Consider the following 13,795-nt stretch of genomic DNA (forward strand, 5'->3'; position numbering starts at 1 on the left):
GTAGCAGTCTCCTGCTTCCCACTGAAACCTTGTCTCTACTATTCTTTATTATATAGCTCATCTTTATTCCTCTGGAGCTCAGGGCTTGGCCTGTGGGAATGACTTTGAGGACCCTTTTGAGCCTCAGTTTCCTTAACCTGCTGAAATAGGGAATTAGGACAGATAACTAAAATCCTTTCCATGAAGCTCTGAAAACGGAATAGGTCTTTAAGAATGATCTGTGTGCCTACTATTTTAACTATATATTGCATGCACATGCTAGTAAATAATCAGTTTCTTCATTCTGTCTCTGTTGGAATAACTTGCTCTAAAACCTGGTTTCTTTCAATGTTGAAAGTAAGTGTATCTTAACTAAAATAAGTCTCCTCAAGAGAACTATTTATCAGAAAAATGTAAGTCTTTCTTAGCTTTTGGAACAGAAATTCTTTGTTCATATTGTTTTGCTCTATTTTAGGACTGTACGGAAAGAATATATCACTGCAAAATATGTAGATCATAGGTTTTCAAGGAAGACCTATTCATCTTCATCAGCTAAACTGAATGAATTGCTTGAAGCCATCAAATCCAGGGACTTACTTGCACTAATTCAAGTCTATGCAGACGGGGTAGAGCTAATGGAACCACTGCTGGAACCCGGACAGGTGAGGCTTCATAGGATAACAAGGAATGTGGAAAATCAGCCTAAAAGATGACTCATTTTATTATAAAATAACATCACATAATAAGACTCTAATACACTGAGTGACCATGTCTATGTCAGATCAGTTTGAGAGTAAAAAGGGATACTAGTGATAACTACTTTGGTTCCTCAAAAAAATTAAAGATAGAAAATACTATACACTCCAGTAATTCCATTTCTGGTAATCTACCTGAAGAAAACGAAAACAAAAACTCTAGTTTGAGAAGATATTTACACCCCTGTGTTTGCTGTGGCATTATTGATAATAGCCAAAATTAGCAACCTAGGTGTCCATCAGTAGGGGAATGGATAAAGAAGATGTGGTACATGCGCACAATGGAATATTACATAACCATAAAAAAGAATGAAATCTTGACATTTGTGACAACATGGGTAGACCTAGAGGGTATTAGGCTAAGTGAAATAAGTCAGAGAAAGACAAAGAGCCTATGATTTTGCTTATATATGGAATCTAAAAAACAAACCAAACAAGCGACTACAAAACAGAAACAGACACATAAACACAGAGAACAAACCTGGTGGTCAGCCACAGGGCGAAGGGGATAAAGAGATACAGACTCCAAATTATAAAGTCAGTCAGTCAGTGGGATGAGAAGTACAGCACAGGGAATAGAGTCAATAATATTGTAATACCTTTGTTTGCTGACAGATGGTAACTACACTTTCCATTGTGAGCATTTCATAAAGTATATAAATGTCAAATCACTATGTTGTACAACTGAAATCAACATCAATGAAAAATAATTTTCTAATAACTTCTTTGGGGTGACTGATGTAAACAAAGCTGCTCTAGGCAAAGCAGGACATATGGTCACCCTATTTGTACTTATCTTGTCCCTAGGAGCTTGGGGAGACAGCCCTTCACCTTGCAGTCCGAACTGCAGACCAGACATCTCTCCATTTGGTTGACTTCCTTGTGCAAAACTGGTATGGTTTTTGTTTTCTCTGAATATGCCTTGTAAGTTATCACGAACCACTTCTGTCAGTGGCCTAGATGAGGAATCAGCAAGCTTTTTCTATAAAAAGCCAGACACCCTTTTAGGCTTTGCAGGCCATGAGGTCTCTGTCACAGCTGTCCAAGCTGTCCAACTCTGCCTTTGTAGTGAAAGCAGCCATACACAACATGTAAATGAATGAGTGTAGCCGTGTTCTGATAAAACTTTATTTACAGAAACAAATAGCCAGATAAGGCCTGTGGGCAGCAGTTTGCCAACCCCTGGCCTAGATAAATATAAAGTCCTGTCTCTGTGTCCAAAACATGCTGCTTTAGGAATGGTTGAAAGAGAAGATTTAATAGCACAGGTCAACAGGATCGGTGACTTCATTGTTTGCAAATTTGTTGAAAGACAGCTATCTGTGTGGCTGACTCAATAGGTAATTCAAAGGGACACACTCATGGTATAATATTGAACACAGGCAGTTTGGACTGCTGGATTTTTTGGGGGTAATTCTGTAGGCTTGTGGATTATGAAGAGGAACTGGAGCTCATCCAACAGAGGGTGATCAAAATAGTGAGGGTATCTGAACCCACATCTGCTGAATGGTGCCCAGACACAAGCCAAGTCATATGAACAGTCAGGCCTCTTCCTCAGAGGTAGTACCATGTAGTGGTTAAGAGTGTTGGCTCCAGAGACAACTTGCTTGTGTTCAAATCCCTGCTCCATTGTCCATGTCTTGATAATCTTGAAAGTAAGTGCTCCCTCCTCTGAACCTCAGGGTTTTCATCTATAAACTACAGGTTATAATAACCTGCGCCTCAGGAGGATGTGAAGGTTAAATGAGCTGAGACGTGTAAAAGCTGAGAGACAGTATCTGTGCCATACTAGGCATTCAAATGCTGACTATCATCGTGTTGCTTGTAAATTTAGATATAATGTTAAAAACATCATAATTTTTCCTGCTGATAAGTAGGTATCAAATTTCACTCAGTTGCTAGCACAGAAATAAGTGGTTAATCTGTAGTTTAAGTTACAGCATAGGTCATCTTCTTCTCATAATGTGATTTTCCAGCGGAAACCTGGATAAGCAGACAGCCCTAGGAAACACAGCTCTGCACTACTGCAGTATGTACAGCAGGCCCGAGTGCTTGAAACTGCTTCTCAGGAGCAAGCCCACGGTGGATGTCGGTAAGAGTGCAGCAAAGTGTCTCTCAGTAGCCATGCCAAGAGCATTTGGTTGGCTAAAACCGAGACTTGCATGTTACATTTGATTTGATTATTGTTCCTTACCTTTCCAGGATAAATCCTAGGTAATGAGGCAGATTTGTTTTCCCCCTATTTCAGTTAACCAGGCTGGAGAGACTGCCCTGGACATAGCAAAGAGACTGAAAGCCACCCAGTGTGAAGATCTGGTAAGCACACAGGAAGTGGGCTGTGTAGTAGACATCAGCTGCCTTACAGTAGCATCCTCTGAAACTGCAGTTGGAGAAGAAAGAAGTAGATTCAGGCTTTTTTTAACATTGGATAAAGAAATTCAGACAAGCACTATAGCTACATTTGGAAAATGGAAAATGATGCATTTGTCATCCACATGCCTTTGAGTGCACATGCCATGTGGGAGCTAACAGGCACGTGAGAGGTATTGTTACCAGACAGGCATGTAGACTGAAGTCATGCTTTTTTATTTGCCAGACCAATAGACTTTCTCTGTAGCTTAACAGTGAAGAAGAATTTGGGGGAAGCCAGTTTCAAAAATCAAGCCAGTAAACTTTAGAGTGTAATGGTTTTCAGGAGTTAAACACCCTGGTCTCAACCCTTTTCCCCCCTTTTGCACACACTCACCTTTTTTGGTTCTAGTAGTTCTTATAACTTTGGGCCTCAGTGGAGCACATTCTCATAACCATGGGAAAGGATGAGGTCGGAAAGATAAGTTATTTTCCTTTGAGTTTCTGCTATGTGCCAAGTTCCAGGCCAGCAGTTATATTTTTTATTCTTAGAAGAATCTTGTGAGGAAGTTATAGTTCTCCCTGCCCCCATTCTATGAATAAGAAAAGTGGGTCACAGATTCCACTGTGTCTGTCTGATTTTGAAGGCCTACCTTTCATACTTCACAAACTGATTTTGCCTTCCAGCCAGGAATGTTCAGTTTAGAGGTTCATTCTAATAATGTACAAGAAAGCTTTTAATTTTGGAAGGAAGTCAAGTTATCAAATAAAAACGGCTCTGCCTGTAATTGCAGTCCCTCTTAAATCTGTCTGTCCTGCTGTAGCCCAGCTCATATAATCAGAGTCTTGCCTACAGTGCAGCTACTGGTGATTATTTTGAAACCAGGAATAAGGTGGGATTTGCTCAATGTTTATATAACATTGGGGTGTTTGGCATCTAAATTAAACTGGTTGCCCTGCTGCTGCTTTCAGCTTTCCCAGGCTAAATCTGGAAAGTTCAATCCACATGTCCACGTCGAGTATGAGTGGAATCTGCGACAGGAGGAGATGGACGAGAGTGATGATGACCTGGATGACAAAGTGAGTGGGGTTCAGGCCTCTGTGCTCCCGGGTGCTCTCCGGCTTCTGCAGATCCACTCCTTGTGAGGCTGTGTTTGACTTTATGGTCTGATGTGCTGGGGTTGTTCTCTTTGCTCAGTGCTGGGTCCTTGTTGGGTTCCACGTAACAACTGCATTAGTCAGGGGTCTCCAGAAGAAAAGAAGCAGTGGGATATAGAGAGAAAGAAGGGGTAGAATTCAGGAATTGGCTCACATGCTGGTGGGGGCTGGCAAGTCCATAGTCGTAGGGCTGGCCAGCAGGTGAGACATCCCAGCAGGAGTCAGTGGGACAGCCTTGCTTCTGGGGGTAGAATTCCTCCTCCTTCGGGGGTCCTCAGCCTTTTCTCGTAAGCCCTTCAACTGATTGGATGAGGCCCACCCACTTTGTGGAGCATAATCCCCTTCACTCAAAATCTAATTTAAACATTAATCACATCTAAAAACACCTTCACAGCACCACTAGACTGGCCTAACTCCTGAGCACCGTAGCCTAACCAAGTTGACATATAAAACAGCCCACTGATAAATGACAAGTTGTCATTTATTCAGTACCTACATATGGACTGGGCAGTGGTGAGCACATTGCCTTTGTCACCTCATACCAGCTTTACCAAAAGCCCATTATGCTGTTGTACTTGCCCCCATTTTGCAGAATAGAAAACTGATAGAGATTTTGTGGTCTAGAGCATCACAGCTAATCAAGACAGTCTTAGGGATTAAACTTAGTGCTGTCTGACTCTGATAATAGTTCTTAACTTCCTCCAAAGGTTCGTTCATGCATGCATTTTTCATTAGTTCTGTACTGAGCATTTTCTCTTTCCTAGGCAAGATGTTAGAAATGGTCAGGTGGAATTGGTCACACAAGAGTGTCCTAAAGACATTCACCACTTTGAGAAGAGTTAATTATAATAACAGTAGATAACTGTTACAATAAGAGTTTGGGGAAATTCCTAAGAGGTTTTTAGAGGAGAGAGCAATGGCCACAGCATTGGCAGGCAGTGGAGACCTTACCAAGGAAGCACCATTGGAGATGGGTTTCTAAGGTAAGGAGGAGCTTGCCAGGCAAAGTGGGGAGGGAGAGTAGCATGTGCAAAGGCCAGGGGGTTGTGATAGAGCCTAGAAGTCTGAGGAATGGTTAGAAGCACAGTGTGTGAAGTGCCTTCATGTGGCCTAGGTGCAGAGCAGCAGGAGACAGCCCTGCAGAGTCAGGCAGCCCAGATCAGGAAGGGCACTATGGGCCCAGACTGGCTTCTTGGCTCTATCCGAGCAGTCAGAAGCCAAGAGATATATTGTCAGAACAGCAAGTTTTCCTACTAGTTCTGGATGCAGAGTAGAAAGTGGGCCAGAGCTGAAAGGAACTTGACCAAGTGCTACCCAGGAGGTCAGCACTGCTTCAGTGAAAGTAGGTGGGTGTCTGCACTAGAGATGGTGCTGAGGGGTGTTTCTGGGCAATCCATGCAGGACCTGGTGGCTCTGGATGGCCCTGCGGCTTCTAACTTGGGAAGTTGCATGTATGCTAATGCTGTCACCAGGAACAAAACATGGAGACACCTCATAGGCAGTTGCAATGGTTTCGAATCTGAGCCTGGAGTTGGCTCCACAGGTCTGGGTCATTAACAGTAAGTGCCAGTCAAAGCCACAGTCAGGGAGGACATTACTTTCTAAGAGGATGTAACACGAGAGGGGATGACTGAGAACTTGAAAATTCAAGGGTTGAGCAGGGAAGGAAAGTTTAATATGGTGGGGAAAAGTGCTCAGATGTTGCTGAAACTGTCCTGCTCAGTCAGGGCAGGGGTCTGTGCAAGCTGGCTCTGACTTCAGGCTTCCACATGCTGCTGATCTCCAACCAGTAGCACTCTCTGTTGGTGGCATGAGAATCAGGAGTGTGATGCCCGCATCCTTCCCCCACACGGCGTCACAGCTCCTAGGCCTGTCCCGGGGCCTGACCCAGAGTCCCAGCTGAGCCCGCCCTGTGCAGGCGCTGTGTGCACATGAAGGCCGGTCCTTGGTGACTGGCTCACCCGCTGCATTGTTTCATCTGCCAGCCGAGCCCAATCAAGAAAGAGCGCTCGCCGAGACCTCAGAGCTTCTGCCACTCGTCCAGTATCTCCCCGCAGGACAAGCTGTCACTGCCAGGGTTCAGCACTCCAAGGGACAAACAGCGGCTCTCCTACGGCGCCTTCACCAACCAGAGCTTCGTCTCCACAAGCACAGACTCACCCACATCACCGACCACAGAGGCACCCCCGCTGCCTCCTAGAAACGCCGGGAAAGGTACGGGCTTTGAGAAGGGGTCTGTGACTCCATCCTCCCAAAGTCTCCTTCCTGTAGTCTACCCAGCTTAAGGGGGAAGTTGCAAGGTGCATTTAAGTGGCAGATTATGGAACATGATATTAGGAGCAGCTGTATGCAGAGACCTTGCCATTCGTCAAGCCCCAGCAGCGAGGCTGTGCTGTGGGCACTCCCCATGCCTCATCCTGGGTTTAACCTCACAACAGCCTGTGAAGCATGTGCTTTTGTGCCCATTTTGCAGATGAGGAAACTGAGGCTTGCCGAGGTAGAGTGACTTGCCCGAGGTCACACAGCTGGTAAGTGGTAGAGTTGAGGTTCAGTCCAAGGTCCACATGGCGCCAAGACCTGTGCTCTTTCCTTTGCATATGGAGTAGAACTTCAGTTGTTCCTTGAAAAATTACTTTCCTCTGCGCTCTCTTCTGAAGGTTAGTAGTAATAGTGGTAGTTAATAACTGTGAAACACTTGGTTTTATGAGGAGCCCTAAGCCCCTCACTTCTCATTTCATGCTCACATAACAAGGTTGCTTCTGTACCTGCTGGCGCCATCCAGACAGGGATCTCTGGTTCAGAGGTCTGAGTGGCTGGCCTAAGGTTCTCAGATATTTGCAATTCTCACCCAGGTCCTCTATGACCTGAGCCCATACTGCGGTGTTCTCTGATGAGGATTGTTCTTCCGTCAGGCACTACTGGGGAAGACTCTTACCAGGGGCGTTGTTAGGCAGTGTGTGACCAGGTTCCTCCTCAGGGCCAGCACGCAGGGCTAAGGTCCATTCTGTAGTAGCAAAGTGCTTGTCCTGTATCCCAGATCCACGGAGTGCTCCGCTCAGGAAGCCTTGTGTTCCCACCTGTACAGCCAAGTGGAGGCAGAGAAACGGTAACATTAAAGAGTCATGCCAGCCAGAGGGAATCTGAGGTTCCAGAGCTGTAGCTTCAGGTTTGGTGTCAGCCAGAAAATCCAGTGTAGGGTTCTCCATGTGCTCAGCTCATGCTAACACAGGTTGCCAGGGCCTCGCAGTACACAATGCCATGCCTATTTGAATCACACTGGGGCTATTTTCTGGAAAATGTGAGCTTTATTCAAAACAGTGTTTTTTCAGAGCTTATTCTCCATTGAAATAGCATGATAAATGGGAGCTGTGTTCTTAGAGAGACCCCAAATGGCCTCATAGATCATAAAATAATGGATAAAAGTTAAAATAAGGCTTTGGTATGAACAGTACTCACCAAAGATAACCAGTGACCATAATGTAACAATAGCAGCACACATAAGCCCCAGGTTTAAGCTGCCAGTGTTTGTCTTACTGGTCTACACATTGTACTAGAAGGCACGTAAGGGAGGCGGCAGAATCCTTTTGGAGTCACCACCACATCAAGTCACTGGTCTGCACTGGCGGAGTGCTATGTAGCTGCTCATGATGGACAGGGATATTCCCCAGCAGGACAGCCATCCGGTAAGAGCAGAGAGTCCCCTCCTGTACCCTGGAGAGGACCATGAGAAACCTCCAGAGCAAATAAAATGATCACGGAAGTTACTCTGAAAGGCTTTATATCCACTGACTGTGGTCGCCGACGTAGCAGTGATGATCCATCTAGGCAGGCGAGGCCTGTACCTGTCTAGCGAGCCTCCAGGAAATTAAGCATCTTGATAAAGGTCTCCAGGAGAGAAAGGCACCAGAGTCCTGGGGGCCAAGAGGCCTCCTCACCTCCATCCACCCCTTTCTGTAATTGTATCTCAGGGGGACACAGAAACCCATGAAATACACCGTCTGACTCAATGCCAAGCATGTCTCTCCTTCCTTGAATAAACTCTAACTAGCTCTTTACCAAAAGCCAAGAAGACAAAGACCAAATTTATTTCGTGACCCAGCTGCTGAAAGAAGTGCTTAGAGACTTGGCCATAGCAGCCATGGTCAGCTAAGGACAGACCACTTACCCAACTCCCAAAAAGTCCTGTAATTTAAAATAGAAATCCCTCTCCACTGAAATCAGAGGGTTCTTCCAGGCTGCTTGGAGCAGGACATCAGATTGGGAGATTTGGCCTTTGCTGGTAAGACCAGAAGAGCACAGCCTTCTTGTGACTTTTATAAGGGACCTGAAACGTGAGGTCTGTCCTGCAGCTAGCTTGGCACAAGTGCCCGTGCATTTGGAAAAGTGATGATGTATAGAATGGAGCTCTTAGAGGCATTGTGAAGGTCACCTGATAGAGGCATTGTGAAGGTCACCTGATGCTCTGTGCAGAGATAATTCTCTTCTGTGTTGTGGCCCTTACACATTTTCATTTCATTCATTTGAACTGATAGAACCATTTGCATGAAAACAAGGCTGTGTTGCAGCTGTCGCTTGGGTTGCTCGTTTTCTATGGCAGTACAGCAAAGGTCTCTGCAGCAGAAGTCATTTTCCACAACTGTGAACGTATGGGTCCGAAGGATGATGGCTTCCGGCGGGGCAGAAACAGACACTCACAATAAAGTCCCCAGTAATAAGAGGAATACAGAGGAGGAAAGTAGAAAGAATTATTCTGAATACAGCTCAGGAATATTGTCAGGAAACTCCAGCTGCCTCATGAAAATGACCTAAATTGCCCTTAAGCAAAGCCCCCTTGTCCTTGAGCAGAGCTTCAGGCAGGGAGGGAAGCCTCCGCAGTTCACAACCCCACACTCACCAACCTTTAAGCCTGAGACAGAAACATATTGCTGCCTAACCCTCTTTTGACATAAGTCCAGCAAGATGACATCAAAGCTATAAGGTTAAGTAGACAGTTTTGCCCCATGCCTTCCATTTTATTAAGACTAGAAAATCTTCAGGCTTGCCATGATTGGTTTGTTTTTTATCTTTAAGCTAAAATGATGCCATAGAACCTCAATTTTTTAGAACTAGAAGGATGCTGAAAGATCATTGCAATCTGCAACCCATTGTACAGCTAAGGAAACTGAGCCTGGAAAGGCCACACAGTGGCTGAAATAGGATAGACACTTAAAACTGTGCTTGAGACTGGTCATACCAGAGCTTTTAGTCTCTTCTTTTCCATGTTGAGGAAGGTGGTCTGTCTCTCCTTGCCTTCCTCATGGAATTGTCATCAAAATCCAGTGAGACAATTTATGGAGAAAGCATTTTGTAAAATGCAAAGCCCTCAACTACTATGAGAGACTCCAATTAGTAGTGTTAAGCTCTGCATCTAGATGTCTCTAGAGTGTGGAAGAAGGTGGTGAGCAACATGATACAAGATACCCTGATTCCAGTCCTGCAGACCGGCTACTGGAAAACAAAGATTGCAGCTCATGGTTTACCAGTTTGTTTGATTCAGCTGTTTTTTAGTAATGTTAAGCTACAGAGCTGCAGCTTTGTCCCATCGTACACTCCCGTTCCTCCCATAAAGCAATGACACAGACCGTACCTGACGTGACAGTACGGAGGACAGGAAGCCTCTGGCTCCACACCAGGCACCCAGTAAGTGCCCCAGCGAGGACACTGCTGCTGGTCTCAGAGCCGCTACAGCGCCTCAGCTTGAAAAGCGCTGGGAGCCGGAGAATGAAGTGACCCAAGTCTGGTAAATTAGCAGGTGCTCTGAAGAGTGACACCTGGCGTGACATATGCAACTTAACTCAAAGAAAGGATTTGTTAAGTAGGTGAATGCTAAGTCTGATCTTAAGCAACTTACTTACTTAAAAGAACTAACTTTTGAAGGTTTAGAAACATGAACAATTCATATGCTAATTACAGTTCATTTCCATCTCTTCATGAAATCAGTCTAGAATCAGGGATTATGTAGCCCTCCAACTATCATGCGAATACCTGCATGGAGTGATCCTGCATGGCATGCGTGTTTGCTAGAATGTGACTGCCTACTTCCAACAGGCTCTGGCCTTGGCCTGATGAACCAGCCAGTGACCTGCACAGAAGCAGCCCAGTCGCCTGGCATACCAAGGGCCTCAACAAACATTGGTGCATGAGTGCTCAGTGTCACGGAGACTGTCAACCCAGATGCTACCCCTATCCGCAGTTTAGGTGATAGATTAAGTACCTCATTAATCAAAAAACAAGAATGTAGTGTGAGAGTAACACGCTGCCTCAGGCAGATCAATCTGTAAAGCCAGACCACGGCTACCCGGGCAGCTGTGAGCCCCTGGGAAGCCCAACTGCACTTCCTCCTCTGCCGAGAAGCCGCCTTTTCCTCACCCATCCTGGAGGTGGGGATTCCTTGCCCTGCACGTCCTAATGCTGCCCCTGCCCTGGTCTCATTTAACATTTAGCTGAGCCTGCTGCATTTGCAGGGTCCACATCTGAAAAATAAGGATTAGGTATCTCCTTTGCTGGTTCACTGCTTGGAAACATGAGGTAATATCTATAAAACGACAGCACAGAGCAAGCAGGCAATAGACAGGAGTTTATTCAGTCTACTGCATGTATTGCATTCAACAAGTGCTCTCGCACTGGGAATATCAGAGGAAAGAAGGGGCTCCTGCCCTCGGAGCTCACGCCCAGTGGGAGAGAAAGCAGTGAGCTGGGCCAGGAGGGGCTGAACAGGTGCCTTTGCAGGAGCAGGAGGGAGTGATGCACCCCCAGACTTGAGGAGAGGGCTATGGAAGCCCTCCCTGCACTCTCTCCCCAGGCGCTGTCAGTGCTTGAATGTATAAACAACAGCAGAATCAGTGAAAGCCTGTCCCAGAAGTAAGTGGCCAGAGTGAGGAGGGGAGCCACGTAACATTAAACCAGCTGTCCTGGCCGTGTCACTGTTGACTTGCTGAAACTTTCTATAAAAAGTTGGCAGCATTATGCCCAAACCCAGTTGTGTAAGCATCTTGTACAACATTTCCCCAACTCTGATTTGAGATTTGTGATGGTAGTTAACACAGGGTGAGGAGCGGAAAGGGAGAAGACTTCCTCGGGATATGAAGGGGGCCCGGCAGTGTGAGGGCACGCTACCGGGTGAGTCAGTCTTGCCTAGGAAACCTTTTCCCATTTCCAGCGTCATTCACATATTGGTAACTTTAGTTTCCTGGGTTTTTTAGCTCATGGGAATATGGCCAAATGGGTGGCTTGATATTGAAGCTTCCCGTGGGCCATCATCCTTGATTCATGTTGGATTGGTGGGGAGGGAACCTATATTTATCAGTCTCCGCCAAGCCTTGCCAAAGCAGCACAGAGCTCTCACCTTGCACTGGCCACCCTGCAGGCCAAGAGTGTGTCTGTGTGTTGTGTCAGCTGTGGCCTCTGGCGCGGGCTCCATGGCTCAGCCACCTGACTGCCAGGGTGTGGGAAGGGAAGCAGAGGGAAAGCCTTGTGCTTCTTGCACTGGAATGTGCAAGGGTAATTATGAGAGAACCAGCCCTGCGCCCCTTGAATCTCAGTATTTTTAATTATCAGTGTCCTGGAAGGAGATTAAAGGCCGCATGAATGCCAGCACCATGTTCTGTGTGTAGCGCTGTTACTCACATGTCGGAACCCGGAGGGCCCTGCTGTGACGTGCTGTGGCAACAGGCTCCTCTGCATAAATACACTGTGTTTTAACTACCTTTTAATGTAACAGAAACTTTACACTCTTTGAAGCTCTATCCTATGGCAAGCTTTGGGAAATGAGAAGTTCTTCCTTTGTTTTGTCCTAAGTAGAGCAGATACAACTTTTGTCGTTACCACTTAAGTACGGCATATTAGAATATGTACATTATCCTCCTACAGAAAACGTTTTCAAAAATTGTCAAAAGAATTTTTTAAGCCTTCTTCTGGGTCTTGTTTTCTCCTTGAAATTTCAGAGCTGTACTTTTATTTGATCTCCCAGCATGGCAGACCTCTGAGTTTTCTATTTTTCTAAAAGCCAAATGTGCAAGGACTTTGAGAAAGAATCCTGCTGATTTACTCCAAGAATTATTTCCAGAGACTTGTATTGAGTGCACAGAATGAGCCAGGCACTGAGAGAGAGAGACGGTGTGGATGTTGCCCTGAAGAAGCTCGTTGCCTGGAAAGAAGAGAGGGTACAGCTGTAAGGCGAGGTAGAAGATACTTGGTGCCATTAAGCCTTGTGGAAGTTCAGAGACAGAAGCAGTTACCCCGGGGCAAAGGGGATGGGTTAGATTAAATGACCGTCTAGATGAAGTTACATTTGAGCAGACCCTTAGTAGATGAAGTACAAAGGTGAGGAAGGAGCACAGGTATGTCTGAGAATGTTCTGGCTAGGGAGGGTGTGGTGCCATTCACAGGAAGAGAGCCAGGTACCGTCACAGCTCAGTGCCTGGCCTTGAGTCACACGGAACCACTTCCCTTGCAACGACTGGCCAGTTTTTTAAACTCTGAGCTTTGGATCTCTTGACCCTAAAAATAGGTGATCATGATAGCATACTGCTTTATAAGGAGAGGTCTAGGTAATGTGTACAGCTCCTGAAGATTAGGTCGGGCAGATGATACTCAGTAAATGGTAACTAGGGAATTTAGGAAATGGAGATTTGAAAAGCATGCTGAGTGTGATCATAGGAATGGATTTTTAAAATACATATATTTAGGTATAAGTGAATGGCTTTTCACAGGACAGTTTTTCTGGGCTGAGTGGACCTATTTCCTTGTTGTTGAAGACAGTCTTATCTAATGAGGTTTAATTCAGACCACCTCTGTAGTCTCAAGAATATACTGTTTTCCGTAAGAGAGGTTCCGTGAGCAGAGGAAATCCCAGTTCCTGGATGGGGCTGAGGAAAGAGCTGCAGCCTTTTGAGAGTCTAAGTGGTCGGGCCCAGGAATGTAGAGCAAGAGCTTTGCAAACTGCCCAGAGTGAGCACAGTGGCTTCTGAAATGCCCAGTGACATCACGTGTGTGAGCTTCTGGCCGCGTGCTGGGCACACTCCTGAGCTGCAGACCTCAGTTAGAGGCCTTCCTAAGCAGAGGACATGGAGGACCCTGAGGCAGCGCAGCTCGGGGAGTGCAGTGGGGACACATGGGGCTGCAGGCGCAGCAGAGCATCCAAATGGAGGGGCCGAGAGGCTGGTGAAGATGCAGGGCAAGGACCCAGGCATGTAAACTCCGAGGAAAAACAGAAGCACATTCCGCTTCCTCTTAGAAGACCTTCTAGTAATTTAACCAACCTCAAAGTTATTTATAGCTGCTTTGGGACTAGACCCATATTTTTAAGAGAAAGAAATAGAAGGCAATTCTACATAATAGCCAGTATTAGTGGCAAGTGAGGTTTGGGGCGTTTTCTTCCGTCCGCAGGCCCTGGCAGAGTTCAGGGGAGAGAACTGGCTGTCCGAGTCCCCTCCTCCACCTGGTAATCCTGCCTCCCACCACTTTTTTGTCTGATGCTGTGTTTACTCTTGTTTTTGCTTTATCCTATCAGAATC

The 13,795-nt window shown here is 45.9% G+C and overlaps 1 protein-coding gene across 6 annotated transcripts in view; it reads left to right on the forward strand.

Annotated features, from left to right (window-relative positions):
• Window positions 1–13,795, forward strand: part of ASAP1 (ArfGAP with SH3 domain, ankyrin repeat and PH domain 1) — a 367,393-nt gene that overhangs the window by 330,072 nt on the left and 23,526 nt on the right. For all 6 annotated transcript variants that reach the window (XM_036890485.2, XM_036890480.2, XM_057497737.1 and 3 more), the window contains 6 exons: window positions 455–641; window positions 1,542–1,627; window positions 2,711–2,826; window positions 2,983–3,050; window positions 4,056–4,163; window positions 6,227–6,455. In XM_036890485.2, the coding sequence (XP_036746380.2) occupies window positions 455–641; window positions 1,542–1,627; window positions 2,711–2,826; window positions 2,983–3,050; window positions 4,056–4,163; window positions 6,227–6,455 (794 nt within the window). The remainder of the gene's footprint in view (window positions 1–454; window positions 642–1,541; window positions 1,628–2,710; window positions 2,827–2,982; window positions 3,051–4,055; window positions 4,164–6,226; window positions 6,456–13,795) is intronic.

Source organism: Manis pentadactyla, chromosome 3 (genome assembly GCF_030020395.1).
Source record: "Manis pentadactyla isolate mManPen7 chromosome 3, mManPen7.hap1, whole genome shotgun sequence".
NCBI classification, from domain to species: Eukaryota; Metazoa; Chordata; class Mammalia; order Pholidota; family Manidae; genus Manis; species Manis pentadactyla.